General features: G+C 41.3%; 1 protein-coding gene across 2 annotated transcripts in view; it reads left to right on the forward strand.

The window, feature by feature from the left end:
- The window catches only part of LOC147178291 (E3 ubiquitin-protein ligase Midline-1-like), a 38,849-nt gene extending 22,862 nt beyond the window's left edge, over nucleotides 1–15,987 (forward strand). For both annotated transcript variants that reach the window (XM_086068493.1, XM_086068492.1), the window contains exons 3-10: nucleotides 6,145–6,240; nucleotides 7,828–7,935; nucleotides 9,179–9,327; nucleotides 9,683–9,810; nucleotides 10,765–10,908; nucleotides 12,752–12,913; nucleotides 13,161–13,368; nucleotides 13,433–15,987. In XM_086068493.1, the coding sequence (XP_085924619.1) occupies nucleotides 6,145–6,240; nucleotides 7,828–7,935; nucleotides 9,179–9,327; nucleotides 9,683–9,810; nucleotides 10,765–10,908; nucleotides 12,752–12,913; nucleotides 13,161–13,368; nucleotides 13,433–13,781 (1,344 nt within the window). In that variant the 3' untranslated portion in view covers nucleotides 13,782–15,987. The remainder of the gene's footprint in view (nucleotides 1–6,144; nucleotides 6,241–7,827; nucleotides 7,936–9,178; nucleotides 9,328–9,682; nucleotides 9,811–10,764; nucleotides 10,909–12,751; nucleotides 12,914–13,160; nucleotides 13,369–13,432) is intronic.
- The last annotated feature ends 4,564 nt before the right edge of the window (nucleotides 15,988–20,551 follow it).

The raw sequence follows: 20,551 nt of genomic DNA on the forward strand, positions 1-20,551 counted from the left end.
ATTTACTACGTATAATGTATATTTTTGTATTTATCAATGACAGTAATGAATAGTAGCAGGCAGAACAATGAAATGCCCTTCCGCTAGATGGCAACTAACCTGTGTGTCCACTATTTGGGACAGATTTTTGTTTAGTTACTGATTTTTTTCCCCCAAATGTAAAATATTGACCTTGCCTCAATAAAGGTTGGATGATGCCACGATCTCAGGTAACAACCAATCACAGCTCAGCTTCAGAAAACAAGTGAGCTGTGATTTGTTGTTGCCTGAGCAACACTGATGTTATCTTCAGTCGACACAGCAAGTGGCAAAATGGCCGCCCCCTGAGAAGGATAAAAACACCTGGATTTGCTGCTTATCTCATATTCCACTAACGCAATGTTGACCAGAATACCATATTTAGACCAGTGGGGCTGCAAAGAACATATTATTGTCCACAAAAAATTGGGGTTGACTTCCCCTTTAACTGTGAATGATTGAGCCCATAGACGTGGCATCATCCAACCTTTATTGAGGCAAGGGGAAAAAATCAGTAACTAAACAAAAATCTGTCCCAAATAGTGGACACACAGGTTAGTTGCCATCTAGCGGAAGGGCATTTCATTGTTCTGCCTGCCACTATACATTACTGTCATTGATAAATACAAAAATATACATTATACGTAGTAAATAAATAATTTCCCAACCAAGTTAGTGAAAGTGAGTAACTTCCTCACAGCACACATGATGATCTAAAATGACTGGTTTACATGACCACGTTCAGCTGAAAATAGATTTTTATTTGAGCTAACAACAGCATATTGGAAACCATTTAGGAATGACACGTTTGGAAACAGCACTGTTATTGCTTCTGTCACAATGCTGAAAGTGGTTCTCTGAGAAAACACACTGAGTGTTCAGTTTGGACAATACATCACAACAGGAGCGGTAACAGCAATGTTATTGCTTGTGTGCTGGTCAAGATAGTGACTGTCTGATCCATTTATCCAGTAAAGTGCATTCATACTGCAACCTCCGCAGTGCCACATTTTAAACCTGAAGGTTATTAAAATCAAGTTTGGATAATAGGCTGGAAGAGAAGGTGTACGTTGGTGCGTATAAAAACAGTTGGGTCAAAAATAACCCAAATTGGGTTAAGAATGGACCGACCCAACTTTTTTAGTTATTAAACCCCCAAAATGTTGCATCAAATGAAATTAATAACTCACAAAGCAACCCAATTCTTGGGTTGTTTTGTGGGTTTTTCGTTTGACCCAATTTTATAGGTTTGTTGAATAACCCAATTGAATTAGGTCAAAAATAAACTGACCCGACTTGTTGAGGTATTTGGCCCAAAAAGTTGGGTCAAATTAAATAAATAACCCACAAAGCAATCCAACATTGGGGTTGTATTGTAGGTTGTTCATTTGACCCAACTTTTTGGATTTATTCAATTAACCCAAAAAGTCCCTTTTTGACCCAACTGTTTTTCATTACAAGCCAACATTGCAAGTTACTGGGCTGGGATTTAAATTATAGCATTTTTTAAGGCAACAGGGATTGTTTTGACAATGTTATTATAGGTCCACAAAACTTTTCAAGAAGACAAAGAAAAATGTTCCTGTTCTGTTTTTGCTGATGTGTTAATGTACTCTTGGTTTTAAAAAGCAGTTTTATCAGTTTCAAAACTGAAATAAGTAACAAAATGTGCGGGCTTCTCTTGCCTAAACAGTTGTCAGATCTGCCTGGACTTTTTCTAGAATCACATCAAAGGCTAAATAAGGGTCAGGAGAGCCAAGCTGTTGTAACTTATTTGTCATGGTGTATTAATTTGAACAATCAGATTGTTGGTCCCCTCGGGGCATTTTTGCACGATATCTGGAGTACAGTAAGACATGTTTTAAAGGGGAAGCCAACCTCAAACATTTCTTGACAATAATGTTATATGTGACCTCACTAGTCTAAACATGACATTTTGATTAATATTACATTTGAGTTAAGCAGCAAAATCCAGCCATTTTTATCCATCTGAGGGGGCGGCCATTTTGCCACATGCTGTCTGTCGACTGAAGATGACATCACAGTTGCTCAGGGCTCAGGCAACAACCAATCACAGCTCAGCTCCAGAAAACAGGTGAGTTGTGATTGGTTGTTGGTTGAGCCCTGAGCAAAATTGATGTCATTTTCAGTCGACAGCTAGTGGCAAAATGGCCGCCCCCTGAGATGGACAAAAACGGCTGGATTTTGCTGCTTAACTCATATTCGCAATATTAATCAGAATACCATATTTAGACTACTGGGGCTACATAGAACATATTATTGTCCCCCCAAAAATATATTGGGGGTTGATTTCCTCTTTAACCATGAACAAAACCACACATTATCTCTTTGTTCATGAATAAGCAAATGAGTTTTGAGCAGGAATTTAATCCCTCTCAAAATAACATGAACAGGTGACATTGTATGACTTCATGGTGATTACATCTGTTGAGTTATTAGGTAATTAGCATGATCACGAAGCCATGCTGGTACGCGATGTGTGTGCACAGAGCCATGTATGCAGTGCCACTATGGACGCGGGTATGGGGGCCGTTAATTAATGGAGAGACACGGCAATTTTCAATGAGGCTGCAGGTTAATGAGTGCCAATCACCTGCTGGGTGTTAGGTGGGCTTAATTGAGCGTGGCTATACTGTATGAGTCTGCTGCTGTCATGGATGGAGATGAGCTACACATTGCATGTGTGTATTTGGAAGGGAGGGAAGAGCTGATTGAAGATCCTTCCGCAATGATGATGAAGCTCCGTTTTCACTGACAGTGTCAGAGAGATTAAACGGTATGTGTACTGTGACGGTTGGAGTGGTGCACAAATGCAGTACAAGCAAGAGAGATTATCTGGAGGTCAAAGTATTGTCATCCACTCACCAAGCTACAGCAAAGCGTTGCCCTAAAGACGGCACCTTTGATTGCAAAGTAAATCACCAGGCACGTAGAGACAGGCCACTGTTTTGCAGTTACATTCACAACACACTCGCATCCATTCATCTGAAAAATAAATCAGTTACAGTGGGACATTACCAGCATTTAAGCAAGACAACATGTGTGATTTTTTTAATTTGGTCCATCCATCGAGACTTTTCTGTCATGTCTGGGAAGATCTGGTTTTGGCTGAGGGTCTCGATTGGTCCTGAGTAGGTTCCAGCCCTTCCGCGGGTTGACCAATCCGGGCCCTCAGCCACTTGTGCCTGGCCCCAGGTGTGGCTAGTTACCCAATTAGTGTGGGTGTATTTAGTTCCCGGGTGGTGATCAGTCGGGTGGGATCATTGCCGCTTGTCACGGTCACCCCCGGAGTTCTGTCTGTCATTTGGATTTTGTATCTTTTCAGTTTGTTGTTTAGTTAGCATTAACCGGTACCCTGGTTAGTGTTTTCTATAAAATAAAGCACGCCAGTCTCGCCCGCACTCCTGCTGTGGTTCTCCTGCCTCCTTGCATTTTGGGTCCTCCACTTCACACGCCGACAGACACCACGCCGCTCCGTGACCACACCGTAACATTTTCTGAACTTGACATTTCCTAAAGGCCTCTCACGTCAGCCTACTTTTATAATTAAAACTTCAAAATGTCCTTTTACTCACATTTTTTTCCCTTTTCCATTTGGACTCTGACGAGTCAGAAAAAAAATATTGCGACCCATTTCACGCCTCTTGCTTTTTGCTCTGATGTGCTGTGAATTTGAGATATCCGGACGTCTCTTGCACTTGCTCGTTCGCTCACACACGCACGCACGCACACCGCCACACCCCCACAAAGAATGAATACTAGATAACTAGTATAGTTTCCTTTTTCCGTGAAAGTCTGATAAGAGCCATAGGGGTTATTGTTGGATTAATCCATCCTTTTTTCCGAGATACAATGTTGGAAAGAACACATTTTAGTTCCGGATGGTGGGTGAGAGTGGGAAAAGCCTCTAGGATAAAGACGGGGAGCTGTTGTGTGAGCACAATGGCTTCAGCTGTCATATGCTTTGTTGTATTTTATTTTTTTTTCTAATCCATTATCTTTAATCAACTGCCTCTTTAGTGTTGACAACATCATTTGGTCAACTGTGTGCACATACATGCACATGTTTTTTTTTTCAGGGCTGATACTGATGCAGATTATTTGTAGTCAAGGAGGCCGATGACCGATATTTGAAACCGATATTCATTTTCAGTAAACAAAAACAACAACAAAACAGGGAGTTGGGGGTTTGGGGGTGGTTTATTAATCTCACTCTTCTTCATCTATAGTTCCTTCATTCCTTTAGTCCTTCTTCTGATTTCTTGTGGGCTCCCTAATCCTCTTCGAATTCAGATGTATCTGGGGTTGATGAAAGATTCTGTATTTAGAACTCTGTGGGTGGAGGGTGATGCCTGGTTGCTGTAGGATTCACTTTACTTCATCTTTCCTTCCTTTGATCCTTCCTACGGTCTCCTGACAACTTCACGACTCTGGTGGAACTCTGAAGTATATGGTTAAGGTGAAGGGTTTCCTGGTGAATTATAGAGCGCATGCACAACCGGGGTGGGGGTGGGGGGTGTTATTGGCATCAAAATGTTTTTAAATACAATGGCCAATCATTACTTTGTTGTAATAAAGCATTATTATTAAAGCATTAATGCTCATTGAACAATTTTTCAGACTTTTCAAAATGTAGAATTAAAAAAATAATTACATTTTAGACAATAGACGTCATTTCAAATAAAATAAAAAAATGTTAAGGGAGCTCCCACGGTTTTCAGTACGTCTTAAAAAGTTAAATAGAAACTGTTGGAAAATCGTTCTTTGTTTTCCCTACCATAGCGCTCTAAAAATACCTGAAATCTTAAACTAAAGTTTTAATGTTGAACAAAAACAAAAGGTTCAGAAGGTTCCCAGGGTCAGCAGCATTCTCTTATTAAGTTAAATGAAAAATGTAAATAGTTCCCTGAGATTAAAATGGTTTTAGATTTACCTCGGCCGTCAGATTTTTAAAAAGGCCAATACCGATATTCGTCAAAATGCCCAAAATCGGCGCTGATAATCGGAATGTGGGCATAAAAGTGCCAAAAAGCAAACACTAAGCATGAAATATGACTGACGGGCGAGCAAGAATGCGACATATAAGTTAAACCTCTTTATCGATCAATACTCAGGCACACACAAAGGACACACTGATAATGCCGTATGCAACCATGTCATAGGCTTCCAAAGAAGACATTTGTGCTGCTTTTGCTTTTGTGTGCCAGCATCGTATTAAGGCCATCCTTTAAGCTCCATGCGCCAAGATGAAGATCACGCATAAACACAAACTAACGCAAATCCCACAAATCTACTGCTATGTTTACTGTTGAGTTTCAGATTAAAATTGATCTACACAGGGCAAATGCTGGTTAAAAACACGAGGAATGTGATATTGTATAAAAAAAATATGCAGTTTATGCTCTTAGCTGCCTTACGTTGCATGCAGCCAGATGTAGCTGTTTGAGAGAGGAACCACAGTAACACTCAGCTTGGATTAATTCTAGGAGGGAAAAAAGTTCTACATGGGACAGCATCAGGTCAGCTTAAGCATGCTCGATTAGGCAATTCGGCAAAGCTCTTGCAAGCAAAGGAGACAGCTTGCGCCCTTGCTGGCGACAAGCACGGAGATGATCTGAAAATGGGAGAATAGAAGAAAAAAAGAGGAAGGAGGACGGCGCTGACGTGCTGTCACCTGTTTGCCGGTTCGTTAGCCGCGAGCGCTGCATGCATGCTCTCATAGGAGGGTAAAAAAGCTTTTGAAGCCTAATTTGCCGCTTGGCCGGGTTTGCGCATGGCTTGCTGCTCAGCGGAGTGGCTGTCCCACTCACATCCTCTGCTAGTGCACGACTCTTTCTCAGGCTCGGACGGGACAACATGAGGAGGCAGTGTAGGGATGAGGGTTATCACCCTCGTGCAGAGGTATGGAAATACACTTGGAAACTTGCTGGGGTGCTTTGAAATCTCAAACTTGACCCAAGAATCTCTTTGCGGAGTGAAAGGATCACACATTTATTTAAAAGATGAGGTTGTCTCCAAACTTACTTGGCTCATGGAAACCAAAAGAGGATCTGCTATTTTGCTTTCATTGGGTTCCTTCTCATTCATGTCTTTCTTTTTTTCCAGCAAGCCTTGGATTCGAATCTGAGTAGTTTGATCAAGAGGAACAACGAGCTGGAGTCGCTAATGGGGAAACTCATTCAGACTTGTCAACATGTGGAGGTGAGTGATCGCCTGAGGCTAACCAGAAATCGACATCATCGGTGATCAGGCACACATGGTTCGATTCACTGGGCCGTAGGATTAATTATGTAAATGTTGAGCGAGAATCATGTCTCCCTTTTTTATTGCGCAGAACAGCAAAATGAAGTTATTTTTCTTACCATCGGAATTGATGATGATAGCATTATAGCCTCATTGCTCTCACTGAGTGTCCAATCAAATTGTTTTATGTCATCCCTAAATTGTACAGGATGCATGTTTGTATGGTTTCTCACGGAATTTCTGTCAATTACTTCTGTCATACATCTTTAGCAATTGGCTAACAGTTAAGAATTGTGGTTTATTGTGTAGCTGAAAAAATTGATATCTGATGACATGTGTACAAAACTGAGGGCATGTAGCTAAGCTGACGGTGGTATTTGTTGGCATCTTCGTTTTAAGCCTGCACACGGCACATTACATACACAAGCGCTCAAAGAAGCTTTTATAAAAAGCAACGCCTGTGGCTTCAAACTGCAGCAGCATCTCTTTAGAGTTAATGGAGAGCGGCATCTTTGCCTGACACGGCCCTTAGAAACCACAAGGAGCGAGTATTGTGCTTCATCAAGATGTGTATGTGTTGTTTGTGAAGACGGCGCTCTGTGCTTTGTGCTAAGATGAAGCTGTTTTTGATGATGCAGGAATTTCAAATTTGCCCCCTCAAAAAACAGCCATGAATAAATGATGCCCAAAACAAAGGGTAAAGAACACTTGTCCCGCTTCTCCATCCTCTCCAAGCGCCCCTGAGCGTTATGGTTCACACACTCCAGACTCCTAAAATAGCTTGAGGAGAATCCATTTGAATTCCGTTGTGTGCTTTGATGGGAGTCGGAAATGACATGCCGGGTCACACAGGAAATTCACTGACCTGACAGCCCTTCCAGCTCCTTTCGTATTTCTCATTGGCTTTATTACCAAGCTCAGTTCATCTGCATTGTAAAATGGTTGAACGCTCGCCAGCTGTTTCCAGTGTTTAAATGAATCACTCGATGGCCGTGCCATGTTACATTCTGTCATATGGTCCAGTAAGCTTTGCCAACAGTCATTAAATACTCCACTTGGCTGCGTTGCACACACTGTGCTCTGCATAACAACTGTGCGGAAGCAACGATCTGGCTCCCTTTAAGGCCCTGTCCAGACGTAAGCAAAGCCGGCTTTGTTCCTCAAACAAATCTTGTACACACAGAAGCATTTCAAGACTTGCGTGTGTCCAAAAGAAGACGCTGAGGACGTTTAACAGATGTAATGTATATGCCAAGTCTGGAGTGGCGTTGTAGCGCAGTTACAGGGAGTTAACGGAAAGCGTAGAAGAATCAGCGAAGAAGACAAACAGTCCCCCCCCCCCCCCCCCATAACTTTATTGCAATCTACTGGGAAAAAAAACATGGCTTTGCATGTATCAAAACATGAAAAAGACGAACACAGGTGTGACAATGGCGACTTCAGAAGTGTAAAATTCTATTATTTTTTGTTTACCTTAATCGAGTGTGTTTCACGGTTTTTGTCAAAGAACGACTTGAAAGCGTCTCACTGCGGCTTCCCTCGCAGGTGAATGCATCTCGCCAGGAGGGCAAGCTCTTGGATGAGTGCGACACTCTGATCGACATCATCCAGCAGAGGAGACAGATAATTGGCAACAAGATTAAGGAGGGCAAGGTAAGGGGACTTAGTAGTGGAAATACGTATTGATCAGAAAAACACTTGTGGCTTTCAGGCCTTTTTTGGGGTCAAATGTAGCACTCTCTTTTCTTCCTATCCCTCGACCGACTGGTATTTACTTGCGGCATAGCATCCAAACAGATGGACTGCCCCAAAATAGGTCCTGCTGCATCCAGGAGAGTGACTATTCATGTACTGTAAACTTTTCATGATGCATTTAATGGGACTTTCACGATATACAACACCATTTTAGCATGTGGGATGCCATTAAGCTCACAACCTTTTTCCATCAACACATTTTTATTTGATGCAGCACCAGGCAAGACCAATGGGACTTAAAATAGTCTGCAATGGTTAACGGACTTTGCACAGCATCAGATTTGAACAGAGATTACAATGTTCATGCCAGATTGCTGACAAAATGTTCTTTGACCTAATTTCAATGCGACCTCAATCTGTCTCTTAAAATCTCTGTCTGTATGCACAGAGAGTGGAATTAGTAGTTATGTAAAGGTCATACTTTTAAACCAGACATGCACAGACTCGTCTAGAATGGAGAAAATTGTTCATGAGCTCAACTTTGACAGTCTATCCCATCAAGAGAGATGGCTTCCAAATAAACTACTTTGTAGATAAGATTGTAGAGATAAGCACATTGTGTCATACTTAAGCATTGCCCCATTGTTTACAAAATCCATCCATCCATTTTCGTATATGTCTGGGAGGGGGGAGAGGGGGGGGACATATTTGGTGGATAGAGGTGGCACAAAGTAAAGTTGTGTTTGCAGTATGTCATTGTGGATGTGTGTATCACATGTCCCAGCTAACAAGCCTAACGTCTCATTTCCATGGAGACGGGCTTCAGTCTATGGACAGAGGTAAAAGATCCGGCAGCATCCCTTCCATGAGAAAGTCCCGATAATGGTTGGATCACAGCGTCTCAGAATATTGGAAACTTGTATGAATAATAATCATGTTAATACCCGTTTAAGATCTAAAAGATAGTTATTTTATGACATTGTGGACAGGTGACAGTTGTAAAATAGATGGCAAGTCTACTCACACAATGTTTAAAATGAATCAAAATGGATTATGATTACTACTGAATATGCTGTAACTATTTTAGTTCAGCTAAAATAAAATGTGAAATTTAGGGTGAATGGATGGATTTTAAAAATCAACATCCATCCTTGTGCACTCCTGCAACCTGTGATTTCCACTTCTTACTCACCCCACTCAGGCGCAAAGGCTACGCAAGCTGGCCCAGCAGATCTCCAACTGCCAGCAGTGTATCGAGAGATCCTCTGTGCTCATCACACAAGCCGACCACACACTGAAAGAGAGCGACCACGCCCGCTTTCTGCAGACCGCTAAGAGCATCAACGAGAGGTCAGGTCACAGTACACAACGGACCGACCCAGTTAAACACGCTTAATGCTAAGAACTGAGAAGAGGACAATGTGAGACAATAAGAAAACATTTGAAAACGTTTTGTGTACTTGACTTTCTCACGTAAGGATTACAATTACTATTTAACGGAATCTTATCCCACTTGTCTGCTTAAGCTTCACTTAATCCATTCAATTGATTTTGGCAAGCAAACGCCCATAGTGAACACTTGCCACCCTCAGATGAAACACAAAAGTTTGTTTTCCTGAATTTTAAATGCACATTTTGCCAATAACAAAGTTGGAAGTATTTATAGTATTGAATGACATCCAGTGTTTGGTTTGGATTGTTTTAGGGTTTCCATGGCAACCGCATCAACCCAAGTGCTTATTCCTGAAATACACCTGACAGACACATTTGACAACTTTGCCCTGGACTTCTCCAGAGAGAAGAAACTGCTGGAAAATCTTGATTACCTCACTGGTAAACAACAAACCGGATTTCTTCACATGAAGAAACACAAATCCAATTTACAACACCTTAATTAACTAATTTGCTCCTTAAAACATATAAATATGTTCTATTTTGAATGTTGTAAATGTCCCAAAGACGTATTTATATATTTTTTTATGCTAGGGCATACAGAAGGATATAATGCAGAGAACAGGTCAAGTAGTGGTATCAATTACAAAAACAGCCAGCAGGTGGCAGCAGAGTATAAGAGATCAACCAGGGCCATGTTTGAAAAAGCTCGAGTGGACACTTGCACATGTAGTTTGGCGTGGGTTTGCTTCCCTGCCTGGGAGACCATGTTTTTCCCCACTGTTTTAAACTGATTTGTAAATAATGATGAAACTTAGCTATATTCTATGCTGCTACTGCTGCTAATGCTAATTTCTTCAGAACAGAAACAGATAGAAGTATACTTTTTTTTCCTGGTGAAAGAAGAGACTCTAGTCCTTCTTTTGGTAGGTTCCATGGTCCAGTAAAACAGCCAGGAGCGAAGGGGGTTGCGTCAGAGAAAATGTCTGGGAGTGAACGAGTTAATGAGCATTTGAAAACAAATGTAAATGCTACCAGTCAAAACACATTAAGCTTTTGGCTGCTTTCATTTTGTTGAAGTAGCCCTCATAGTGTAAAATGTCAGAGACCCCTGTTCTAACGTTAAACCAAGAGCGCACACACACACACACACACACACCCACACACACCCTCACACACACACACACACACACACACACACACACACACACACACACACACACACACACACACACACACACACACACATGGATTATTTATGCTTTCCAGTGCAAAAACTTTTGATGCCCCATTGTTTCACTCGACTATAAAGTAAGGTGTTAACTTTAGGCAGGGCTATCATTATGGATCTTCACCATGTCCAAATACCAACATTTTTCTTTCTTACCTCCACAGCTCCGTCTGCTCCGTGCATCAGGGAAGAGCTGTGCACAGCATCTTATGACACTATCTCAGTCCACTGGACATCTGATGATGAATTCACAGTAGTGTCATATGAGCTCCAATATACCATCTTCACTGGACAGTCCAACATCGCTAGTAAGTCCTGTGTGTGAATGGGAAAAACATTCACCGAAAGAGCAAACATCATTCAAAAGGTATCCTGACTCCAAGCAATGGGCCACATTCAAATGTTTTTAAATCTTACTTTTGTACTATTCAACATGCACTGTATTATGCATTTTTGCCATCAATATTTAACTTGAGTGTAAAAATAGACAAAGTAAATGAGCCACTTCTCCATCCTGTACTACCGAGCCAATGCTCAATATGGCTTTTGTTATGACCATGGGCGGAGCTAGGGCGTTGCAACTAGGCAGGCAACTACTTGTTCTGCAAGGCAAAGCCCTTGAAGAGGAAATAAAAACATTTGTATTTTCAATTGCGGAGACAGCACATCATCACATAGCAAGGACACCACAGCTGTGGATCTGTGACTTGACTGACTTGACTGCATCTTCTCTAGTTCTGTTTGTCCACACTTGAGGAAGCTGATGAGGGTTTTTTTTATTGGGGGGGGGTCCACATTCTACTGCTGATCCATGAGAGGCAGCGATCGCCGCATAAGACAAGTCACAAGTGACAGCCCACTAATAATTGTGGGAATGCTGAACAGCATTCTGTTGTTTCTAACCTTTATTATAATTTCCGACAATTTTTATTCTCCACACTTTTTTGCCCACCTTAAACGTCCGATTTACACCGTTCAAATTTCAACTTGCTTCAAAAATTCACGCCTCCCAGGGTGTATATTGTCTGATTCCACATTACTTATATTATTCACACAATTTAACGTTAAATGTCAACTTTCCCCCATTCATTTTCAATGGGACTGACAATGAACTTTTTCTAAGTACCACTTTCCACGCCCATCATTACCAGCTATCTGATACTGCTCGGTGGAGCAGTTGGTAAAGTGCATTGTCCAGTAACCAAGAGGTAGCTGTCATGTTTGGGGCTCTGGTTTAGGTTGGGGGTCTCGATTGGTCCTGAGTGTGGTCCTGCCCTTCCTCGGGTTGACCAATCCGGGCCCTCAGCCACTTGTGCCTGGCCCCAGGTGTGTCTAGTCACTAGTGATGGGAAAATGAAGCTTCATGAAGCACTTGTGATATTTTTTGACTCCCCTAGATGGTGCTCTTGGTTTAAATATAAAGGCTAGTGCAAAGGAAATTGATTACATTTCCACTGCATCTTTCAACCAAGAGTGGCATCTAGAGGAGTCAAAAAATATTATAAGTGCTTCATGAAGCTTCATTTTCCCCTCACTACTAGTCACCTCGTTAGTGTGTGTGTATTTAGTTCCCTGGTTGTGGTCAGTTGGTGTGGGATCATTGCTGCTTGTCGCGGTCACCGCCGGGCTTCTGTCTGTTACTTTGATTTTGGATCCTTTCAGATTTTTGTTTATTTAATACTAACCAGTACCCCGGTTAGTGTTTTTTGTAAAATAAAGTATGTCAGTTTAACCTGCATTCCTTCCGTGGTTCTCCTGCCTCCCTGCATTTGGGTCCTCCACTCCGCACTCGTGACAAACTCAACTCCGCACCGTGACAGACCCGTAACAGTGGCAGGTCCAAATCCCGCCTCCGACTGTACATTGCAAATATATCCATGGCCATTATCCTAAGTGATTACATGCTAACCAACTGACTATCATATCAAGAAATGGATTATAATTTCACTGAAATGATTAAATGCACTTTAGCTTTCGGTATCAGATGACCTTTTTCTAATTTATCATGCATTAAAATCTTAGCATTCAGCTGATAGCATTCAGCTTATCAGCATTCAGCAGAAATTGCACTTTGTCTAGTTGCAAGAAGTTGATCTCTATAGTTTTGGTCTGCAGTCTGCTTAATCTCATTTTAGTCATCTTTCCTCTCAGGTCTGTGCAATTCATTGGAGAGTTGGATGATTGTGCCCAACATCAAACAGAACCACTATACTGTGCATGGTCTGCAGAGTGGCACCAAGTATATCTTTGTTGTCAAGGCAATTAACCAAGCGGGAAGTCGAAGCAGTGAACCGGGGACTCTGAAAACTAACAGTAAGTTGCCAACTAAGGAAAACTCGTCTTTACTGAAACCTGATACGTGGCATATTCAAACCATTATTTTAATTTTCTCCACTTAGCTATAGATGGATTTATTTCTGTTCTCTGCAAAGCTCAAATTAAATTAACTGAGAATAAATGAGCTATTCAGCGAGGTCTCTTGCCTGCTATAAATCTCAATATCTGTGGTCGTGTTTCAGCATTCATTTGTTTTCGCCATTCCACTCCTTCTTCCTGCCAGGCCAGCCTTTCAAGCTGGACCCCAAATCTGCTCATAAGAAGCTGAAAGTCTCACACGACAACTTGACGGTGGAACGCGACGAGAGCACGTCGAAAAAAGGCCACAGCCAAGAGCGGTTCACTAGCCAGAACAGCTACGGTGTGGTGGGGAACGTTTACATTGACAGTGGGCGGCACTACTGGGAGGCCATGATTGGCGGAAGCACATGGTGAGTTTTCGAAACAAGTTAGGTCACTGTGGTATCAACATACCATAACATCCCTCCCCTCCAGGTACGCTGTAGGCATAGCATACAAGTCAGCGCCTAAGCACGAGTGGATCGGCAAGAACTCGTCCTCATGGGTGCTCTGCCGGTGCAACAACTCCTGGGTGGTCCGCCACAACAGTAAAGAGCTGGCCATTGAGCCTTCGCCACATCTGCGCCGCGTTGGCATCCTCTTGGACTACGACGCCGGCTACCTGACCTTCTACGACGCTGTGGGCTCACAGCACCTGCACACCTTCCACGTCTCCTTCACCCAACCCGTGTGCCCTGTGTTCAACGTGTGGAACAAGTGCCTGACAATCCTCTCGGGCCTCCCCATCCCAGACCACCTGGAAGGACTGGAACCTCAAGAATAAACACAACCCCACGTACTCAAACAAACACTCGTTCCGCACTCGATATTTCCTGTTACTTGCTGTGAGTTACTTGGCCACCTCCCCAAAAGTCAACTTGTTGGAGTTGATATAATCATACTGTATGTTGTTCTTGCCTCAGTAAGAATAAATAGTAGGGGTGCACCGATCACAATTTTACGACCGATCACCGATTCCCGACCGATTCCCCCATAGATGATTGCAGTGGACATGACATATTTGCGTGTCTAAACCAATACAAATGCATAATTTGGATGATGCCAACAATTCTGGTTCATGATTGCATCCCAGCTAACCAATCACAATTGCACATTGATTTGCATTATGTTCATGTTAAAAATGTTACATATAAGCTTAGTAAGTTTACGACACGTTACAGCCATACTATAACCCAAAAAAAACCATGAGATAGCCCCCACATTTTTTCCCATGTTGTTCTTATGTGGGGAAAAAGAGTCAAAAGCTGTTTAAAAAAAATGCGGGTCTGAAGGGGTTTAAAAATCTGACCTGCCTACATTGATTTTTGCTGATCTTGATTTTTTTTCCCCATAATAAGCAGCCACCTTCAATTTTCCAATCTCATTTTATTGAAAAACATTGAACAATATCTGTGAAATAATAGTTGTTTTTAACTGCACATTAAATATTTCTCTCAAATAAAAATAAAAGCCAATTAGTCATCGCAGCAGAAGAGGATGCTTTTTCAGACCTCTGAGGAGAGATGAGATCGCTGGAAAGGATCGGTTTATTTTTAAGGGATCGGTGATAACTTATTTGTTCCCCCAAATTTATAAATATGTTCTATTTTAAATATTGCCATGGTTACAAAAACATATTTATATATGTTTATTTTTATGCTATAACATGCAGATGGCTGCGCTTGAAGCAATGGTAGTTATTACAAAAACGGCCAGCAGGTGGTAGCATTGTATAAAAGATCAACCAGGGCCATGTCTGAAAAAGCTATTTTCCCCACTGTTTTAAACAGATTTGTGAATAATGATGAAACTTAGCTATATTTTCATGCTAATTGCTGCAAGACGGAAACATTTCCTGATGAAAGAAGAGACTCTAATCTTTATTTTGGTAGGTTCCATGTTTTTATAGCAATAGAACACAATATTTTGTGGGCCTTGCAAAATCAGTCAAAATCCAGTAAAACGGCCGGGGGAGCGAAGGGGGTTGCTTCAGTGAAAATGGCTGTGAATGAGTTAAGGAAATCGGGGCCGATAAATCGGCCGGCTGATTAACTGGTGCACCCCTAATAAATACTCAACATTATGCAGACATTCCCACTCAAAATTACAGGAATTTGCACAACAGGGAAAAAGGGAGATTTAACATTTAACCACTATTCATGACAAGGAAAAGGAAAGGACCAAAGTATATGCTGTTATCTGTCTTGTTGTTTTCATAAAAAAATCTTTCAAAGTAGAAAAGTGTTTTGGGACAACAGGATTTCCTATAAAGCAACAAAACAATAAATGTCTTTCGCTATTTTATGTGGCACTTTTGACGTGGACTTGGAAGTCTTGTATTGGGAAAGCAATGAATTTCTATTGCTAGTATGGTGAAACGCACATTTTATTCTCTCAGTTTTTACAAACCAAGCTGTTGTTGAAGAGTTATTTTCAAAACATCCTGTTTTCAGACAGAGGTCTTAGAGCAAAAGTTGTCTAAGATAAAAATAACAGACTGATGGTATTTTTTTCTTCCAACAATGACCAAAAGATTCGTCAGCAAATGAGTTGCATTTGCTGTCATTCTTTGCCATTGTGTATACTGTATAGCCTATGTAATAAATACATGAAAAAAAATTACATTTTACTTACCATATGAAATGTAATCACGCTTTGCATTGTTGGAAAATCTATTTTAAACATGACAGAGTTAAGGACAGAGACACTTTAGATTCTAAATCCCTTCATTGACTTTGAAGAGGGATCAACTGTAGCTTCTCAGTGTAAATTGAAAGATTCGCTTATATTTCCTGATTATATTGTTTTGTTGTGAAACCCAGTCCAACTCAAGATGTGTGAATTCTGTGTTTCCATGGGAATATATATACGTACACTTAAATTAACTGATTGCACTAGTGCTCTGATGTGTTCTGCCTGCATAGAAATTGCTGGAAAATGGGTTGAGTGTCTTTAAGACGCTCAAAAATAAATATTAATTTGCACATGAACCATGACTTCTTCTTTTTCACCTGTGAAGGTTAAACTTTTTCCTCCCAAAGTTTGCTAAATCCGACTAAAGGCATAAACAGTGTAAACATACTCAATATATGTGCACAAGGTTTTCAACAATTACAATACAGTACTGCACTTATTTGAAAACGATTGCATTTGAATTTTAGCTACATACTGCTATTACAAGTGCTTAATACACCAATTACTTTCCTGTCTGGCAACCTTGTAATTAATTAATGCAGAAAATGATTTTATTTTTATCATTGGTGAAACATTCCACACTGGCAAAGGATCACAAATTCTATTAACCTTATTCAAAGGCAAACCATCCTCATTTCTATAACACATTTCATACACTCAATGTACATTACAGTACATTACATTACAGTCCAAAGAACTAAAGACATTTGCTTATGAAGTGAGCTGGCTTTGTGCTTGACCTTTGTTTACATGCAGCGCACACAATGACTCACAGCTGTAGTGCACTGCATTAGCATTTTAAAATAGACATGATGCTGTTCACAGCATCATACTGCAGCCTTGTTTGGCTTCAAGGGGACCATAAGTGGAAGTTTGTGTGGGGCATAAGGCTGGAGTCCTCACTTCCTGTGGCTATTGGATCTTGAACCATTGACCTTCATCCGCAAGACCACCTCTTTGTCCTCAAGGCTAACTTTGTACATGGGATGTACAAACACCAGTTTGTACATACGACTGCCCAGCAGATGTCACTGTTAAATCTCAAGACAATACATCTGAGCTCCTATTTCATTTAGAGACTAAACAAGCTGACTTCTGACACACACACACACACACACACACACACACCCCCACACACACACACACACACACACACACACACACACACACACACACACAAACAGAATAACATTAACTCTTTGACTGCCATAAACGTTATAAAACGTTTAGCATAAACCTAGGGAAGGGCGCCGAGGACGTTAAAAGACGTCCCCTATGTTTTTTTTTTTTTTTTTTCAAAAACGGGTGCAGGAAAGCCTTGGGCAGCTGTGCTGAAAGAATCAGGCTGATCTGATTAGTCAAAGACTCGTTTTGGCCCCTAGAGGGCAGCGATGACTCTCTTTGCACAAGGTTGGATGGGCCGCCCACCGTGGGCGTCAGTAGAAGACGTGAGGCGGAGCTAGAGTGTTGAGGAGACAATGGCTGATCCAAGCCACAATGGCTTGACCAAGCAACCGGTTACAAGCAGCTCAGCTTGAGCATTTTTTTCAAAGACGGAAAGCATCAATCAATACTAAAAAGCGCATTGATGTCAACGATGATGATGACAACGAGCTCTACGCCAAAGTTGGAAGCTTTGGCGTGACTGTTATGAACACGTAGTAAGCCTCACGGCTAAGCGCGGCTAGCGCGGCTAGCGCTGCTAAGGCCGGAAAACGCGCACAATAGCCGGCCGGGTACTTCTACACAATCGGACATTCGATCGGGCGATGGAGAGTTGGCATCGACCAATGCAGATTGATGATGATGATGAAGATGAAGCTCTACGCCAACGTGACTGTTATGAACACGTAGTAAGCCCCACCGGCAAAGCGCGGCTAGTGCGGCTAGCGCGGCTAGCGCTGCTAAGGCCGGAAAACGCGGAGCTGCACAAGCGGACATTCGATCGGACAATGAAGAGTACCCCGAGTCCAATGCATATTCATCGGAGGAGCGGGTACAGTCTGATCACGGAGAAGACACTGTTTCTGGACTACGATGCCACCATGAATGGAGTGGATAAAATGGATCAGAACATCTCCGACCAACCCGGTATAGCAACTGAAGGACACGGGGAAGCGAGACGTAACACCACCGTAACGTAACCGTAGCATGATCCTGATATTAGACGTGATGACACACTGCAGTATATACTTGCTATTCCCCGGAAAAAAACGGCCTGCAAGAAAGTGGCACACGCGAAGAGGCAATCTGTTGTGCAAATGCTGTTACGTCTCTTTGCACGCAGGAGAGTGTTACAAAAAGAAAAACTATCGTTGAAACATCCACATATTTGTAAATAGCACCACAGTTGCACACATTTGTAAATAGTTTGCCAAATTGTTGTCAAATTGTTACACTGTTGAATGTAAATAAACGTATTTTGCTATCAAAAAACACTTTTTCATTCTTGGTGGTAGTGTTTTATAGAAGTAAAGCACTATTTAGGTGTTTGTGGCATCATTCATGGACAAAAAGAAGTGTCAAATTCACTAGAATGCATGAAATAATATCGTTTCACTAAAAGCTTGATTTCTCCGTATTTTGGTCCAACACGGGCGAAATTGGGTCAAACTAACCATTTTCTATTGTTGATTACTAAAGAACGGAATAAGGTAGAAACAAACTCTTTTTTTCTGATGAAAGATGAAAGTCCAATCTTTCATTTGGTAGTACGTGTGTTTCCATAGTCCAAACAGAACATTTTCTGTGGACCTTGAAAATCAGTCAAAATGCTTAAATCGGCTGGCACTGGCGGCATCCCTTTTCTGAAAACGTCTGGCAGTCAAAGAGTTAATAATAATAATAATAATTATTATTATTATTCTTATTATTAATGTATTTACCAATAAAAATGCATTTATCTCTTAGACAATGTTAATGAAAAAAACGTGCTTTTTGGGTGGGGGGTGGGGGCATCCCCAAATATCGATACCAGTATTGGGTGCCCACTTGTGGCCGTTTTCTACAATTACGTGTACTGATACCTTAAAATAAGGCTGGTATCGGCACCTATACGTACTGCGAATTGGCACACGCCCATCCTCAATATATAAAATAACATCAACATTAATCAGCGGTCACACAATATGTGTGAAAGTAATGGCACAGCTGGCCGACAGGATAAAAAAAAAATAATTCAAGTACAAAAACATCCTAAAGAACGCTCGCAACCTCTGTTCAAACAGCCCAACGGTGTGTACTGGTGACTGAATTCCTAAACTGGCACTTTTTGTGTTAATGAGAAAACAAAAGAATTTCAATTCTAAGCTCTAAGGGAGAGTCTAATGTGCAACATCTATCTGAAGAGAATCGATGCATACTGCTGGCAGGCATCTCGAGGTAACAGCAGGGTTGTTGACTTTGTTAACCTGCAATTAGCCTGCACACAGTTTGCTAATTGCAGGTTAGGTGCAGGTATTCCATTGTTGTCCCTTCGTTGTTCCCTTCAACAATTCCCTGAAAGGAAAGGCTACTTCCTAATCTTTCTCAACACTACAGGGGATGTGTATGTCACTAAGTTGGTAATTTTATTGTATTTTTTCAGTTGAATCTTCAGTATGGCTCAGTACATCTGCGCTTTAAATATATATTATATATATTTTCAGTTTTAGGTCAATCGATCGTAATGATTCTTGATTTACAAAAAGTTCCATATTCTAATTTTTACTTTAACTAACTAGGCAATATTTAGTCACATTTCTAACAGGCATCACTTTCTTCTGCCACATCATTTCCTTTCCCATTATATTTTGTGACATACTATATACAGTATTGCCATCCTAATCCTAAACATAAATGAATGAACAATGCAATTCGTTGTTGGAGAAATGCCAGTCTGAACTCTGGAGTGCAACTGTGCGTGTGCATGCTTCAAGTCTTTTCAGGTGTTGTGAGCTTCATGGAGTCCCTCAGCTGCTGTTTCCCATCTTCATCAAATGCCCCATTTAGCCAGCCTCAAACTCCACCAATCCTGTCTTTTGTTGCTGCTCCTTGTCCCCATCCTGCCACTTTGCCTACACTGGCTACCAGCCTGCCCACTTTAAGCGCCCTGTCAATCCAGACTCAATTCTCGGACCTCCTGCACAACTGCGGACAACATCTTACCCTCCACCTTAGGGGTGTGAATTGCCTCGTACCTGGCGATTTGATTCGTATCACGATTCATAGGTCACAATTCGATTCAATTAATCCCGATACAAATCTATAAATTGATTATTGCGATTTTGTTGTTGTTGCTCAAATTCAGAAAATACTAATCTGTAAACTTGTACATGTACACTGTAAGATTTGTATGAAAATGTATTTAATTATCTGAAAATTCAGGCTTATAACTGAGCCACTGCATTTAACAAACAGGTTGCAGTCTGTTTCATGTTTGAACAGCACTGAAATAAAATATTAAGGCTTAAAGTTCCATTAATATAACAATCATTCATGCTTAATGTGTGAATCCTAAACCAAAGTAAGACGTTTTGTTGAATATTCCCATAAAAAAATCGATTTGACCGCATATCGAATCGATTTGACCGCATATCGAATCGATTTGAAAATTGCGCGCTGTGATATCGCGATATATTGCCAAATCTATTTTTTTCTAACACCCCTACTCCACCTCATACCTCTTGTTGTAAAATAAACATTCCATCATCTCGACTTGGTTGGTCCCTCTCGTTTCTGTATTTGGGTCCTCCCACCACCGGAAACATGCTGTTCTCCCAGCAAACACGTACAGTTGGGGCTCATATGGCACCAATTGGGCTAGATGGGCTTTGGCTGGGCATGGGCTTAGAGTGGGCTTTGTTGTTGGGCCCCACTTGG

This window comes from Leptonotus elevatus, chromosome 2, assembly GCF_054856555.1.
Source record: "Leptonotus elevatus isolate MCC_2025b chromosome 2, RoL_Lele_1.0, whole genome shotgun sequence".
NCBI classification, from domain to species: Eukaryota; Metazoa; Chordata; class Actinopteri; order Syngnathiformes; family Syngnathidae; genus Leptonotus; species Leptonotus elevatus.